Source organism: Entelurus aequoreus, linkage group LG17 (genome assembly GCF_033978785.1).
Source record: "Entelurus aequoreus isolate RoL-2023_Sb linkage group LG17, RoL_Eaeq_v1.1, whole genome shotgun sequence".
Taxonomy (NCBI): Eukaryota; Metazoa; Chordata; class Actinopteri; order Syngnathiformes; family Syngnathidae; genus Entelurus; species Entelurus aequoreus.
The window spans coordinates 11,766,129-11,783,280 of NC_084747.1; the positions used below are offsets into that span (position 1 = coordinate 11,766,129).

At 36.0% G+C, this 17,152-nt stretch overlaps 1 protein-coding gene across 1 annotated transcript; it reads left to right on the forward strand.

The window, feature by feature from the left end:
• The first annotated feature begins 6,384 nt into the window (after positions 1 to 6,384).
• LOC133632360 (gastrula zinc finger protein XlCGF57.1-like) lies at positions 6,385 to 16,098 on the forward strand. The gene is made up of 3 exons (XM_062024742.1): positions 6,385 to 6,427; positions 6,520 to 6,707; positions 13,584 to 16,098. The coding sequence occupies exons 2-3, from the start codon at positions 6,590 to 6,592 to the stop codon at positions 15,338 to 15,340; spliced, it is 1,875 nt and encodes a 624-aa protein (XP_061880726.1). The 5' UTR covers positions 6,385 to 6,427; positions 6,520 to 6,589; the 3' UTR covers positions 15,341 to 16,098.
• The last annotated feature ends 1,054 nt before the right edge of the window (positions 16,099 to 17,152 follow it).

A 17,152-nucleotide genomic window follows, 5' to 3' on the forward strand; every position in this document is an offset into this window, starting at 1 on the left:
TCCTCACTCTCACTTGATTGGTCACTCACAGCTGAGGGATAGTCATCAGATTGACGATAGACACCTGGTTTGGCTCTGATTCTCTGTCTTCCTCTGTAGGTTGGTTTTTGCCATTGGTAAACTGTTCCCTCTTTGTAGTCATTCAAATCACGTTGGTATTTCTTCATTTTGTATTGTTTGAGTTGTATCTTGAATGAGTCCAATGACTTCAACATTTTCTCTTCCATTTGGGTGACCTCCTCTAATCCCTGGAGGTTGTGAATTTTTGTCTCAAGAGCTTTTATGGTTTCAAGTTTTTTTGACTGCTCAGCTTTTGACTTTTCAATGATCAATACTTCTAGATCTAATGAACATTTGTTTAGGATTTGTTCCCACTTCTTCATAAAGTCAGGGTCATCTGTGCCAAAGGCTGGAATTTTGTTGATTCGAAGCCCTCTGGGGATACGTTGCTGTCGTCTGTACTCAGACAGTGTAACAGCATGCCACAGTAATCGTGTCTCCTGTTTCTTTAAATCTTCAAGTTCAGAAAAAAGGCCTTTAGTATCTGTGCTTTGATTTTCAGTTTGGACCCAGTTTTCAAATTCAGTGTGGGGCAACAGAATACTCTCTATGTCTTCCTCTGAATAGTTAAATGTCTCTGACCTTGCTTCGGTCTGCTGATTGAGTAGCTCAAATGATGTGGCCATTGTGGTTGTATTTGTCCGATTTTAGATTGGAGCAGCAATTTCAAAAGATAACTGGTTCAAAAAGGAGATTGCGCTTCTCAATGTGATTCAAGATGGAGTGCCAAACCCAAAAAAAAGTAATCCAGTAAATGTTTCAAAAATGTTTGAAAAGGTAGCACATCCCAAAATTAAGACTAGTAGGACAAAATACTCACATTTCACTTGATTTATTGCTCACATCAAAAAAGAGGAACGCTTACGCGTTTCGGCACGTGGCCTTCGTCAGAGCGTTTAAGAGTACATACAATTTCAGTGTCAATTTATACATACACACACACTCAGAGTTCACAACTGGGAATTGGATCCAATTACTGGGGAACCAATCACATGTCTTCTTCCTTGCTGATGCTGGGACCAATTTTCAGGTGGAGCTTCTGCAAAACACTGTTGTTAGGACTAGCATACACTAGATGGCACTGGACTGGATACTGGATGACTACAATGACACAGAAGGAACAATTATGTTAAAAAACATTTTAGACTATAGTCATCATTGAGTCCAGGCTAATATAGCTAATATAGACACTTACATCATGCGTTGTCTTCATTATAACACTTATATAAGACTTTTAAAGTCATTTTGATAGTAGGCTAATATAGCTAATATAGACACTTACATCATGCGTTGCCTTCATTATAACACGTATATAAGACTTTTAAAGTCATTTTGAAAGTAGGCTAATATAGACACTTACATCATGTGTTGTCTTCATTATAACACTTATATAAGACTTTTAAAGTCATTTTGATAGTAGGCTAATATAACTAATATAGACACTTACATCATGTGTTGCCTTCATTATAACACTTATATAAGACTTTTAAAGTCATTTTGATAGTAGGCTAATATAACTAATATAGACACTTACATCATGTGTTGTCTTCATTATAACACTAATATAAGACTTTTAAAGTCATTTTGATAGTAGGCTAATATCGCTGATAGACACTTACATCATGCGTTGCCTTCATTATAACACTTATATAAGACTTTTGAAGTCATTTTGATAGTAGGCTAATATCGCTGATAGACACTTACATCATGCGTTGCCTTCATTATAACACTTATATAAGACTTTTGAAGTCATTTTGATAGTAGGCTAATATCGCTGATAGACACTTACATCATGCGTTGCCTTCATTATAACACTTATATAAGACTTTTAAAGTCATTTTGATAGTAGGCTAATATAGCTAATATAGACACTTACATCATGCGTTGCCTTCATTATAACACGTATATAAGACTTTTAAAGTCATTTTGATAGTAGGCCAATATAGCTAATATAGACACATTATGTGTTGACTTCATTATAACACTTATATAAGACTTTTAAAGTCATTTTGATAGTAGGCTAATATAACTAATATAGACACTTACATCATGTGTTGCCTTCATTATAACTCTTATATAAGACTTTTAAAGTCATTTTGATAGTAGGCTAATATAGCTAATATAGACACTTACATCATGTGTTGCCTTCATTATAACTCTTATATAAGACTTTTAAAGTCATTTTGATAGTAGGCTAATATAACTAATATAGACACTTACATCATGTGTTGCCTTCATTATAACTCTTATATAAGACTTTTAAAGTCATTTTGATAGTAGGCTAATATAGCTAATATAGACACTTACATCATGTGTTGCCGTCATTATAACACTTATATAAGACTTTTAAAGTCATTTTGATAGTAGGCTAATATAGCTAATATAGACACTTACATCATGTGTTGCCGTCATTATAACACTTATAAAAGACTTTTTAATTTTTTTGCGACTCCGGACAGATTTTTGTTTTGTATTTTTGGTCCAATATGGCACTTTCAAAATTTTGGGTTTCCGTCCCCTGGTTTAGGTACTACACCGCACGGTTAAGTGGCACCAGATGACTAATAAACCTGTTGTGTAGGGATGTAAAAAAAAAAAGATTTTCGAATTAATTGCGATTCCTATTTGTTATGATTATTAATCAAAATATGCTAATACTTGCCTCACACACACATTTGCTTTAAAGCGTCACTCAAGTAGGGATGACGTGGTGAATAGATTAGAATAATTCATTTAGCGTATGAAAAGAAGTATGGATTTCTGTAAGAGGAAACATATTTCGATATTATTTGAGGGTTTGTGCAGAGCCGATTATTAATTTTCAAGTTATTTATGGTACTTGTCGTCAAACAGGAAAGTACAATAGCTAAATAGTTGTCATTGCAGATCATTTATCGCCACAACGTAAACAATAAATCCAATAGTACGTGGCGTAGCGTACACCTAAAATGATAAATTGTCAAAATGAAAGGTGGTAAGATTTACAATGAAGGATTGCAAATAATTATAATACAATAATTATGTTATAGTAAATTCCCTTTGTCAGTGATGAAGATAGATGATAAAGATCCCCATTTAATATGTTAATTGTTGAATATAATTGATTATATTATTGTTGACGTAAACAAGTTAATCATTTAGTCATGCACCTCTTACGTTGAGTCTATTTGAGTCAGGCAGTTTACCGGGCAGCTATGTTTACGTTGCCGGGGTCCTTGAAGAATGTGTATGTGAGCATAGACATGTTATGAGTAGACGCAGCATTGGCTGCTGTGACGCGAGAAATTGGGCCGCCATCTTGAAGTGGTGACGAGGAGCCGGCGAGCAGCCTAAAGTGACAGTTGACAGGTAGAAAACAAAGATGGTGTTCAGCGTTTTCCCGCTCAAATGAGCGGACTGTAGAAAATAGGAATCGGGGGATGACTTTTCACAAGTAAGATTTAACATTAACGTACTATTGGTTGTATTTTGTGAAAAGAATATTACCACAGAGTTGAGAAGGAGCAAAGATCTTCAATAGTACTGAAATCGTAGCCGCTAGCAAACAAGAGTATGACCATAATAGAATTGCTTGTCAATGAAATTAATTACATTTAAACATGTCATACTTGAATGACATCAAGTTGAAATAAATGATGAAGATAAAGATTGCAAACCTATGGTGGCATCATGCCTTCAGGGTGCATATTGTATACAGTTCTCTGCAAACCTATGAAATGTTCTATTTTGTCTTCATTATTTTGTCAGAATGCACCAGAATGCTTCATTTGTATGTGAAAATCACAAATAAATCTTCTGGGGGAGGATGACCCCCCTACAGGGGTTTGCTTTACAAACTTTCAGCCCCACCTAAAACAAAATTCACCAGCCGCCACTGATTATGATGCATTCTCATTTTAGGCAAAGTATAAGACAATACTTTCTTAACAGTATAATTGTAAGCAGGAATAAGTCTTCAAGTAACAATATTCAAATACTAACATTGTTGGGTAAGACACCATTTGCTTTTATTCTGAATCCAGTGAAAGAGATTGGTGGTTTTAGCTGATATAAAGACTTTCAGGTGTTTATATATGTTGAAGTATTTGGCAGACGCTTTTATCCAAAGCGACATACATCAAAAATACATATAAAACAATCGCTGTAAACATGATCATTTAAGGGAAGAATGTAATAGAAAATATCAATACAAAGTGTCAAGACAGAATAAACTCTCTGCTGCTGCAGCAACAGAGATACAGTCTATAAGATATATAGATATCTAATGTATTCATACATTGTTTATGCAGCATGTATATATAACCTCATCATATTGTTTCTCCAATTTAAAAATAGCTGACCCTTCTCTGGGATTATATTCCCAGTTTTGATCTGGGACGTCTGGTCACTTATATCGTATAAGAATATTCTATTACTGTTAAGCAAACTATGAATAATAAAACATGTGTCCTTTATCATAGCTACACGTATGACAAAAAAGTGCGTGAAAATCAGTGGTATTCAGTGAGGTAAGATGAATGAAATGCGCTGACAGTTCATTGCTCCTGCCAAATGAATTGCACCGAGTGGAGCGGATCACCACTCCAAGATGGCGGCCCCGCGTCTCATCAGCGCCAGTAGGCAGTAGCGCTCCATGCTGCGTACCCTTAGAACATGTCTATGGGTGTACTTTGGCCACCGCTGAAAAAGTTACACGTAAAGAAGAAGTTGAAAGGTAAAAATGGTGTCCTTATTCCCTAACCGGAGTACGCTCACAACGACATCCACATGGTGCTTTAAAGGCCTACTGAAATGATTTTTTTTAATTTAAACGGGGATAGCAGATCCATTCTATGTGTCATACTTGATCATTTCGCGATATTGCCATATTTTTGATGAAAGGATTTAGTAGAGAACATCGACGATAAAGTTCGCAACTTTTGGTCTCTGATAAAAAAAAGCCTTGCCTGTACCGGAAGTAGCGTGACGTCACAGGTTGAAGGGCGCCTCACATTTCCCCATTGTTTACACCAGCAGCGAGAGAGATTCGGACAGAGAAAGCGATGATTACCCCATTAATTAGAGCCAGGATGAAAGATTTGTGAATGAGGAACGTGAGAGTGAAGGACTAGAGTGCAGTGCAGGATGTATCTTTTTTCGCTCTGACCGTAACTTAGGTACAAGCTGGCTCATTGGATTCCACACTCTCTCCTTTTTCTATTGTGGATCACGGATTTGTATTTTAAACCACCTGGGATACTATATCCTCTTGAAAATGAGAGTCGAGAACGCGAAATGGACATTCACAGTGACTTTTATCTCCACGACAATACTTCGGTGAAGCACTTTAGCTATGGAGCTAACGTGATAGCATCGTGCTTAAATGCATATAGAAACAAAAGAAATAAGCCCCTGACTGGAAGGATAGACAGCAGATCAACAATACTACTATCAGGAGACACCCGAACCAAACCATGGACATGTAACCACACGGTTAATGCTGTGCCGCCTGTCGAAGCCTAGCAATGCTGTTGCTAACGACGCCATTGAAGCTAACTTAGCTACGGGACCTCGTCAGAGCTATGATAAAAACATTAGCGCTCCACCTACGCCAGCCCTCATCTGCTCATCAACACCCGTGCTCACCTGCGTTCCAGCGATCGACGGCGCGACGAAAAACTTCACCCCGATCATCCATGCGGTCGGCGGCTAGCGTCGGATAGCGCGTCTGCTATCCTCAAAGTCCTCCTGGTTGTGTTGCTGCAGCCAGCCGCTAATACACCGATCCCACCTACAACTTTCTTCTTTGTAGTCTCCATTGTTCATTAAACAAATTGCAAAAGATTCACCAACACAGATGTCCAGAATACTGTGGAATTTTGTGATGAAAACAGAGCTTTTTTGTATTGGATTCAATGGTGTACCAATACTTCCGCTTCAACCATTGACGTCACGCGCAAACGTCATCATACATAGACGTTTTCAACCGGAAGTTTCGCGGGAAATTTAAAATGTCACTTTATAAGTTAACCCGGCCGTATTGGCATGTGTTGCAATGTTAAGATTTCATCATTGATATATAAACTATCAGACTGCGTGGTCGCTAGTAGTGGGTTTTAGTAGGCCTTAGTGAGGCCGTAACAAAAATCCCATTATCATTTTTTAAAACACAACGTCAACATCTGCATTTAGTATTTTTGGTATAATCAATTTTAGCAACGAAAAGATATGAGGGGTCATTTTGAAGCCGACTCATTTTTAAGAACGGAGTCAAAAGAACCGACTCTCTTCAAAGAGCCGAAATGCCCTTTTCACACAGCACAGATGCGACCAAGATGGCGGACTGAGCGGCTGTGGTCGTCCGGAGCTCGCGACAAAAGTTTCCAATGTACGCCAAAAACATCATCCTAACTTTACGGCGAAGGCAGCAGCGATGAATGTCTTAAAGATTAATGTTTTGAAAATATTATTTTCTAAAAGCCAAGAAACGGAAGTTGAGTTCGGAGCGACGGCGTGTTACCGGAAGTGAAGATTGAAGACGTGATAGAAGATGGACGACTTCTGCTATGCTAAGATGGCGACGTCATGTCAAAGAGAAAGTGAAAGACAATCAGCAACTTCCAGCAAATCACCAACGGAGGAAAAGACGACAAGTGCAGATCTTGAAGGTGAGATGAAGTCCAATAACGTTTTTTGAAGGCTATAAAAAAAAAGCTTTGGGAAAGTTTTTCACTGCCATGATTGTTTGTTAGCTTGGAGAAGACAGCGAACTTTCCATCAGATTCAGAAAACTTTATTAATCTCTGACGGGAAATCAATCAATCAATCAATGTTTACTTATATAACCCTAAATCACGAGTGTCTCAAAGGGCTACACACCCTCGGCTCAGATCCCACATCAGGGCAAGGAAAAACTCAACCCAATGGGAAATACAGATGTGTCTATTGAAGTGAATTCAATAACAAGAGTTGAAGTGAAACCTAACCTACAAATGGACAGCAGGTGGCAGCAGACGCTGTCTGTATTAAACATGATATAACACCCACTCATTTCACAACCGTGTTAGATTCTGTTGTTGTGACATTGAGCAATGTCCAAATGCATCTTATTTGATATCATTTCCAGTTTTGGTATCGCTGACACGACATCTTCAATGTTTGGTGAGGGTAAACAAAAAAGACATTCCATAACTTCAACATGATTTAGACCAGGGGCCGTACTTATCAAGCTTCTTAGAGTGCCATTTTACACTTAAGTCCTGAGAATTTGCGAAATTTAGTCCTACTCTCAAACTTAAGAATAAAAGCTTTTTATCAACGTTCTTAAGTCTAAGAATCACTCCTACTCTCCACGATATTTAAGAGACCTTCAGAGGTGTCTTAAGTGGTTAGGAGTTGCCAGCAGGGGATGGCACTGAGGCGAGAGAGACGTGCGCGAACGTTCAGGGAACGGAACAATGTTTTTTTTTTTGATGACGAGCAGCTGATCAAACGGTATCGTTTAGACAGAGCGGATATTATTTTTGTCACAGATTTAATACTTTTCGATTCCTTGTTGATTTCTGCATGTGTCTGCAGTGGGCTAGTATATATAGAGCCACCCACACCAGTTTCAAATTAGTTGCCTAATTAATGAATTGGAAAGAAAATGTTGTGACAGTAGCGTATGTGTGTGGCCGTGAGGTGAGTGACGTCAGTGAGTGTGTGGGCGAGAGAAGAGAGGGAGCGGTAGCGTGAGTGCCGGCGGGGACTAGTTTGTTTTGTATTATTTTGTAGTTTATTGTCAAAATATACACTCCCATTGTCCACTTAAATATTTCCAAGATATTTCTTTATTCTTAGACAAGGGATTCCCTTCCGTGATTGGTCATTTCTATGGACACAGAAATGACGTCACCTAAAATTGCGTTTACGGCACATAGTAATGTCGTAATTCAGCTCTGAGTGTGACACTTAAGATTCAGTCCTACACTTCGCTGAAAGTGTGAGTAAGACGCTTGATAACTAACTTTTAAGTGCAGCTTTCAGCGAAGAATTTATTTACTCTTAAGTCAACTCTTAGCAGACTTCTTAGGAGTAATTCTAAGAAGCTTGATAAGTACGGCCCCAGGAGTCTCCAACGCGGTGCCCGCGGGCACCAGGTAGCCCGTAAGGACCAGATGAGTCGCCCGCTGGCCTATTCTAAAAATAGCTCAAATAGCAGCACTTACCAGTGAGCTGCCTCTATTTTTTAAATTGTATTTATTTATTAGCAAGCTGGTGTCGCTTTGCCCGACATTTTTAATTCTAAGAGAGACAAAACTCAAATAGAATTTGAAAACCCAAGAACATTTTTTAAAGACTTGGTCTTCACTTGTTTAAATAAATGCATTAATTTTTTTACTTTGCTTCTTATAACTTTCAGAAAGACAATTTTAGAGAAAAAAATACAACCTTAAAAATGATTTTAGGATTTTGAAACACATATACCTTTTTACCTTTTAAATTCCTTCCTCTTCTTTCCTGACAATTTAAATCAATGTTCAAGTATTTATTTATTTTTTATTGTAAAGAATAATGAATACATTTTAATTTAATTCTTCATTTTAGCTTCTGTTTTTTCGACGAAGAATATTTGTGAAATATTTCTTCAAACTTATTATGATTAAAATTCAAAAAAAAAAATTCTGGCAAATCTAGAAAATCTGTAGAATCAAATTTTAATCTTATTTCAAAGTCTTTTGAATTTCTTTCAAAAATTTTGTTCTGGAAAATCTAGAAGAAATAATGATTTGTCTTTGTTAGAAATATAGCTTGGTCCAATTTGTTATATATTCTAACAAAGTGCAGATTGGATTTTAACCTATTTAAAACATGTCATCAAAATTCTAAAATTAATCTTAATCAGGAAAAATTACTAATGACGTTCCATAAATGATGTTTTTAATTTTTTCAAAAATATTCGAATTAGCTAGTTTTTCTCTTCTTTTTTTCGGTTGAATTTTGAATTTTAAAGAGTCGAAATTGAAGATAAACTATGTTTCAAAATTTAATTGTCATTTTTTTCGTGTTTTCTCCTCTTTTAAACCGTTCAATTAAGTGTAAATATAATTAATTATTAATAACAACATATTGTTAAAGGTAAATTGAGCAAATTAGCTATTTCTGGCAATTTATTTAAGTGTGTATCAAACTGGTAGCCCTTTGCATTAATCAGTACCCAAGAAGTAGCTCTTGGTTTCAAAAAAGTTGGTGACCCCTGATTTAGACTCTATCAGTCCTCCTGTCTTCTTTTGCATGTTTACCTAATCCACGGATATCTACTTCCGGGTGAACTCGGTGTCTCAAATAGATTTTCAAAAAACGAGTTAAAAAGCCTGTTATCTGTTGTGCACAAAAGCAAAAATTGGAAAAATAATCCATCTATTTTTAAAATGTTTGGTCTGAAAACAGATATGGCAAAAAAAGTGTTATTTTGTTTTTTAGTGTTGGTTCTATATTGATAAACAAATAAACGGAAGGTTGACAGACGGTCCGTGTACCTTCCCTTCATTCTAGTTACAATTCTGAAACGCGAATCAAAAAAATACAATTTGGGCCGTTTTCCGATTTTTATTATATATGGCAGTTTTAAAACAAACAGAAAAGGGTTGATTTTCATTAAAATATTGCCATAAAATTTTATGAATTTTAATTTTTCCAGATAAACCCCCCCAAAAAACAAAAAACTGTTCATCCAAAATGCAAAAATGCGTCTGTGTGATGACAAATTGAACCGGAAACAGTATTTTAACTTTTCCTTTGCGTTTAGCATGTTTTTAGCATAACGCTAACATCTTTGTTCAGCAGGAGTCCTGCTGTCGTCTTAAAAAAGTCTCATTAAATATTGTTCAACTTTTGTTTCAGAAATGAAAATAGAAAAAAATGGCCCAAAATGTGTAAATGTGAAATAGAATGAACGGAAGGTACACGGACCTTTATCCATTGTTTGCATTTTCCAAGTGTGCACAAAAGCAAAAAAATGGAAAAATTATTTGTTATCCATTTTTTAAATGTTGGGTCTGGAAACAGATATTGGAAAAAAAAAAGTTTTTTTTAGTTTATTTAGTGTTGGTTCTATATTGATAAACAAATATACGTAAGGTTGACAGACGGTCCGTGTACCTTCCCTTCATTCTAGTTCCAATTCTGAAACGCAAATCAAAAAATAAAATTTGGGCTGGTTTCCGATTTGTATTATTTATGGCAGATTTGAAAACAAACAGAAAAGGGTTCATTTTCATTAAAATATTGCCATAAAATTGTATGGATTTTAATTTTTCCAGATAAACACACAAAATAAAAAAAACAACATCCAAAATGCAAAAATGCATAGTTGTCTGTGTGATGACAAATTGAACCAGAAACAGTATTTTAACGTTTCCTTTGCGTTTAGCATGTTTTTAACATAACGCTAACATCTTTGTTCAGCAGGAGTCCTGTTGTCCTTTTAAAAAAGTCTCATTAAATAGTTGTTCGAATTTTGTTTCAGAAATGAAAACAATATAAAATGGCCCAAAATGTGTAAATGTGAAATAGAATGAACGGAAGGTACATGGACCGTTATCCATTGTTTGCATTTTCAAAGTGTGCACAAAAGCAAAAAATTGGAAACATAATTTGTTATTTATTTTTAAAATGTTGAGTCTGGAAACAGATACTGAAAAAAAACGTGTTATTTTGTTTTTTAGTGTTGGTTTTATATTAATAAACAAATAAACGGAAGGTTGACAGACGGTCCGTGTACCTTCCCTTCATTCTAGTTCCAATCCTGAAATGCAAATCAAAAAATAAAATTTGGGCTTTTTTCCGATTTTTATTATATATGGCAGATTTGAAAACAAACAGAAAAGGGTTGATTTTCATTAAAATATTGCCATAAAATTGGATTTTGTGCTGTTTTCCTTTTATAGATTTACATTTTTCCAGATAAACACAAAAATAAAAAATAAATGTTCATCCAAAATGCAAAAATGGGTAGTTGTCTGTGTGATGACAAATTGAACTGGAAACAGTATTTTAACTTTCCTTTGCGTTCAGCATGTTTTTAGCATAACGCTAACATCTTTGTTCAGCAGGAGTTCTGTTGTCGTCTTCAAAAAGTCTCACGAAATAGTTGTTCAACTTTTGTTTCAGAAATGAAAACAGAAAAAATGGCCCAAAATGTGTAAATGTGAAATAGAATGAACGGAAGGTACACAGACCTTTATCCATTGTTTACATTTTCCAAGTCTGCACAAAAGCAAAAAATGGAAAAATTATTTGTTATCCATTTTTAAAATTTTGGGTCTGGAAACAGATATTGAAAAAAAAACGTGTTATTTTGTTTTTTAGTGTTGGTTTTATATTGATAAAAAAATAAACGGAAGGTTCACAGACGGTCCGTGTACCTTCCCTTCATTCTAGTTCCAATTCTGAAACGCAAATCCATCCCATCCATCCATTTTCTACCGCTTGTCCCTTTTTGAGGTGGCGGGGGGTGCTGGAGCCTATCTCAGCTGCATTCGATCAAAAAATAAAATTTGGGGCGTTTTCCAATTTGTATTATATATGGCAGATTTGAAAACAAACAGAAAAGGGTTGATTTTCATTAAAATATTGCCAGAAAATGTTATGGATTAAAATGTTTCCAGATAAACACAAAAAAAACAAAAAACAACTGTTCATCCAAAATGCAAAAATGCGTCTGTGTGATGACAAATTGAACCGGAAACAGTATTTTAACTTTTCCTTTGCGTTCAGCATGTTTTTAGCATAACGCTAACATCTTTGTTCAGCAGGAGTTCTGTTGTCGTTTTAAAAAAGTCTCATTAAATAATTGTTCAACTTTTGTTTCAGAAATGAAAACAGAAAAAATGGCCCAAAATGTGTAAATGTGAAATAGAATGAACGGAAGGTACACGGACCTTTACCCATTGTTTGCATTTTTCAAGTGTACATGGACCTTTAACTATTGTTTGCATTTTCCAAGTCTGCACAAAAGCAAAAAATGGAAAAATTATTTGTTGTCCATTTTTAAGATTTTGGGTCTGGAAACAGATATTGAAAAAAAAAATGGTTATTTTGTTTTTTTAGTGTTGGTTTTATAAACAAATGAACGGAAGGTTCACAAACCCTAATTTATCCGTCAGTTTCTTCAATCATTTTTAGCTGTTCAGTAATATTTTCTCCTTCTTTCATTTCACATCTGAAATAGCCTGACAGCTGGTTATCAATTACAACTGAGAAAATGCCTTTTCTCTTCCAGCCTGGAATTCCACCTTAGGCCTTTTCGTTAGCATTTGCTAACCATTTCCATTAGCCCCTTTGCTTCCACTTCAAATTTCCAAGTTGCACTCATTGATATATAAACTATCAGACTGCGTGGTCGGTAGTAGTGGCTTTCAGTAGGCCTTTAACATTTAGATTTAAAATTTAACATGTAGGTTTAACATGGAGATTCAGGTTAAACATTTGGCTTTAACTTTTAGATTTAGATTAAACATTTGGCTTTAATATTTAGATTTAACATTTAGGTTTAACATTTAAAATGTAGCTTTAACATTTAGATGTTTATTCAACATTTGTACTTAACGGCAAGATTTAACATTCAGCTTTAACTTTTAGATTCAACATTCAGGTTCAGATTTAACATTTATGTTTAACTTTTAGATTGAACATTTCGATTGAACATTTAGGTTTAACATTTATATTTATATTTGGATTTAGATTCAACATTTAGGTTTAACATGTAGATTTAGATTAGACATTTAGCTTTTACATTTAGATTTAGATTACACAATTAGCTTTAACGTCTAGATTTAGATTAAACATTCAGCTTCAACATTTAGATTTAAAATTTAACATGTAGGTTTAACATTGAGATTCAGGTTAAACATTTGGCTTTAACTTTTAGATTTAGATTAAACATTTGGCTTTAATATTTAGTTTTAGATTAAACATTTGGCTTTAACATTTAGATTTAGATTAAACATTCAGCTTCGACATTTAGATTTAAAATTTAACATTTAGGTTTAACATTGAGATTCAGGTTAAACATTTGGCTTTAACTTTTAGATATAGATTACACATTTGGCTTTAATATTTAGATTTAACATTTAGGTTTAACATTTAAAATTTAGCTTTAACGTTTAGATGTTTATTTAACATTTGAGTGTGAATGTTGTCTGTCTATCTGTGTTGGCCCTGCGATGAGGTGGCGACTTGTCCAGGGTGTACCCCGCCTTCCGCCCGATTGTAGCTGAGATAGGCTCCAGCGCCCCCCGCGACCCCGAAGGGAATAAGCGGTAGAAGATGGATGGATGGATGGACACACACATAGTTGAAGTGATACCTAACTTATGAACAGACACTAGGTGGCAGCAGACACACACTCTCTGAACACATTGTCAAAGTACTGTATTACTACTGTATTACAATATAAAATTACTGTATTCTGTACCTACATGTCCCCAGAAGCAATAAAGTCAGGGTAAATGGGACTTTGTCTCTACATGTTTGAGCTAAAGTGTGTTTGTGTCCCGCAGACATCCAGCAACTAAATGGTCACCTGGAAGAATTTCCCCCTCAGTGGCAGGAAGCGGATCTCCCCGAGCTGCCACTAGTTGTTGTCGCTGTGAAGACTGAAGACTACGATGACAAACCAGAGTCTTTTCATTCTTTGGGTCTTGCAGACGTTCAGCATCTTATTGGTCTTCCAGAAGAACTCCCCCCTCTGCCGCGAGGGGGAGGCTCCACTTTGAAGCAGGAGGATCCACAGCCCCCCCACATTAAACAGGAAGAGGAGGAACTTTGGGTGACTAAGGAGGGAGAGGGTCTCACGGATATCACAAAGTTGCTCCTGGAGACTGAAGATGATGAAAAGAAACCAAAACCAGGCAACCTCTTAGCTCCACTATCAGATAGGGAGGCTGAAGACGGGGTTGAAGTACCTTTGAGCAGCGATACAGACTGTGAAGGCGATATGAGGACTCACACTGACAACAAACTCTCTAAATGTCCCGGAAAGAAGACGGGTGAAAACTGTTTTAGTTGCTCAGTTTGTGCTAAAAGCTTCAGCAAAAATTGCAATTTGACTCAACACATGAGAACTCACGCAGAAGAAAAGCCATTCAGTTGTTCAGTTTGCGGTAGAGGATTCACTCAGAAGGCAAGCATGGATGCACACATGGCAACGCATGCGGAAAGAAAACATTTCCGCTGCTCCGTTTGCAGTGGCGGCTTTGCGCACAGGCAGAGTTTGTCCCGACACATGCTGAAACACACCGGAGAGAAACCCTTCAGTTGTTCAGCGTGTGGCAAAAGGTTCTCTTTCAAATACCTGATGGTAAAACACACGCGGACACACGCCAGAGAAAAACACTTCGGTTGCTCAGTTTGCGGTCACATATTTCCAGAGAAGGCAACCATGGTAACGCACATGAAAATGCACAAAGAAGAAAAACCTTTTTGTTGCACGGTATGCGCTAAAAGATTCGCTCAGAAGTCAAGTATGGTGAAACACATGAAAACGCACACACGTGATGAACAATTGAGTTGTTCAGTTTGTGGTGACATGTTCACTGAGAAGGCAACTTTGGTAGCGCACATGAAAGCGCACAAGGAGGAAAACCCCATTCGTTGCTCAGTCTGTGGCAAATTATATCGTTACAAACAAAATTTGTCCCGACACATGCTGAAACACACCGGAGAAAAACCCTTTACTTGTTCCGTTTGCGGGAAAGGATTCTCCCTGAAATATTCAATGGTTGCACATATGAGAAGGCACACGGGAGAGCAACCATTTCTGTGCTCAGTTTGCGGTAAATTGTTCACCTTGAAGGCATCTTTGTCAATGCACATGAGGACGCACGCGGACAAAAAGCCTTTCCGTTGCTCAGTTTGCGGCAAATTCTTTTGCTACAGACAGACTTTGACGAGACACATGCTGAGGCACACTGGAGAAAAACCCTTCGGTTGTTCAGTTTGTGGCAAAGGATTCACCTGCAAGGAAACTAGAGAAATGCACATGAAAATGCACACGGAAGAAAACCTGTTTTGTTGCTCCGTTTGTGGTGAATTATTTTGTTACAGACAAAGTCTGAACCGGCACATGCTGAAACACAACGGAGAGAAACCCTTCAGTTGTTCAGTTTGCGGTAGAAGTTTCTCGCTGAAATACTTGTTGGTGAAACACGCCAGGACACACAGCAGAGAGAAACCCTTCAGTTGTTCAGTCTGCGGCAAAAGATACTCGGACAAGAAAGGTATTCATGCGCACATGAGAACACACAGAGGAGAATAGTCTTTTACGTGCTCGGTTGGGGGTAAAGGTTGAACTATAAGATTGGGTTGACAGCACACAATAGGTGCGGAAAGATTTCCAAATCATTAAAGTGTAAAGTTCCATGAGAGAACTCACCTAAAAAAGTGACGATTTGCGGTGCTAAGTGATGCCAAGAACAGCAGCTACGTAACTTTTGATTGGTGGAGAACAACATAGATGTGGTTTTCCTCGCCCTTCTTTTGGATTACACAAGTGTACATCAGTGATCATGACATTGTGTTTGTGTCGTGACAAGGTTGCATGACAGTGTCGTACATGCACGCAGAGTGTAAGTTACAACATATCCTCTACGTTCAACAACACCTAAATGTGTTTTATTACATGAATAAGAACTGTCATGTGACTATAGAAGACCATTTATGATTGGTTTACTTTTCCTATGTTTCCTATACTGTACCTAAATGAACATGGAATGGATTTGGGTGTTCAGTTTGAATGTTTAGCAACAAGGAAGTGTATGTATGTATTAATAATATCTATCACAGGCTAAATATTCTATCAGTGACATACTGTATCTTGATATCACAAAATATTGTTGTTGCTGCAGAACAGAGAAGTGACTAAATGTAAACTATGTTTACACATGCGCCAGAAGCGAGCAACTTCCATGTCCTACATTTTTCAAAATGTAGGCCTTTCACTGTATTTATAAAGGACCAGTTCGTGAAAGTGTCCACGGATAATTAATGTAAAAAATGTAAACAACTTTTATCCCTCCAAATCATTTATTCAAATTGATACTCTGTTTGATTAATAAACAATTGTATTATTCATAAAAAGTTGTTTTTACAAACTTGAATCAATTAAACTTTATTTTTTATTTTTTTTAAATGTATAAAAAAAATTGTGACAAATATTTCTATTTTTTATCTGGCTTATTTATCTGAAGGCCATTTTGATATATTTTTTTTATTTTTTGTAAAAAAACAACAACATATATTTATGTAATACAAAGAGACATTACATACATTTAAAGACACAACTTAGTGGCATATTTGTGTTATAGGTGACAAAGTGTACCACCATTAGGTATTACAATGGTAATACCTAATTACAATATAATCAATGAATTGATTAACGTGGACGCCGTGAAAAACTTATTGGGGTGTTACCATTTAGTGGTCAATTGTACGGAATATGTACTGTACTGTGCAATCTACTAATAAAAGTCTCAATCAATCAATCAATCAAGATTTGTTGGCCCATCTGAAAATAAATTACAAAAATCTGAAATTTTGATACCAATAATTATCAATAAAACATTTTGTCACTATCCCTAAGTTTTAGAATAGAATGGACTTTATTGTCATTATATTTGCATATAACCCTATTGCTATTTAATATATGTTTGTAGAATTTCCTTTTTACCAAATAAAAAAATATCAACATTTCACCCACATAATTAGACTTAAATTTTAAATATTAATCTTTTTTCTCTCACTACATTACATCTTTTTGCTCTTTTTTCCTACTTTTTTTAAAATTGTTGGGTTTTTGTTGTTTTCATGTTGCATGCCAACAAATCTTGCAAATGGCCCCCGGACTGCACTTTGGACACTCCTGTTTTAGCTGTTTGTTGTTGTTTTTTTTTCAAATGTATAAAAAATTGTGACAAATATTTGTATTTTTTAATCTGGCTTATTTATCTGTCATTATTAAATACTTATGAACACTAATAATGTTGAAGTAGCCAATGAAAGGATTTTTGAAATGTGGAGGCAATAGGACCTTTTAGATCAGGAGGGCCCAAACCAAGGGCTGCTTAATGAA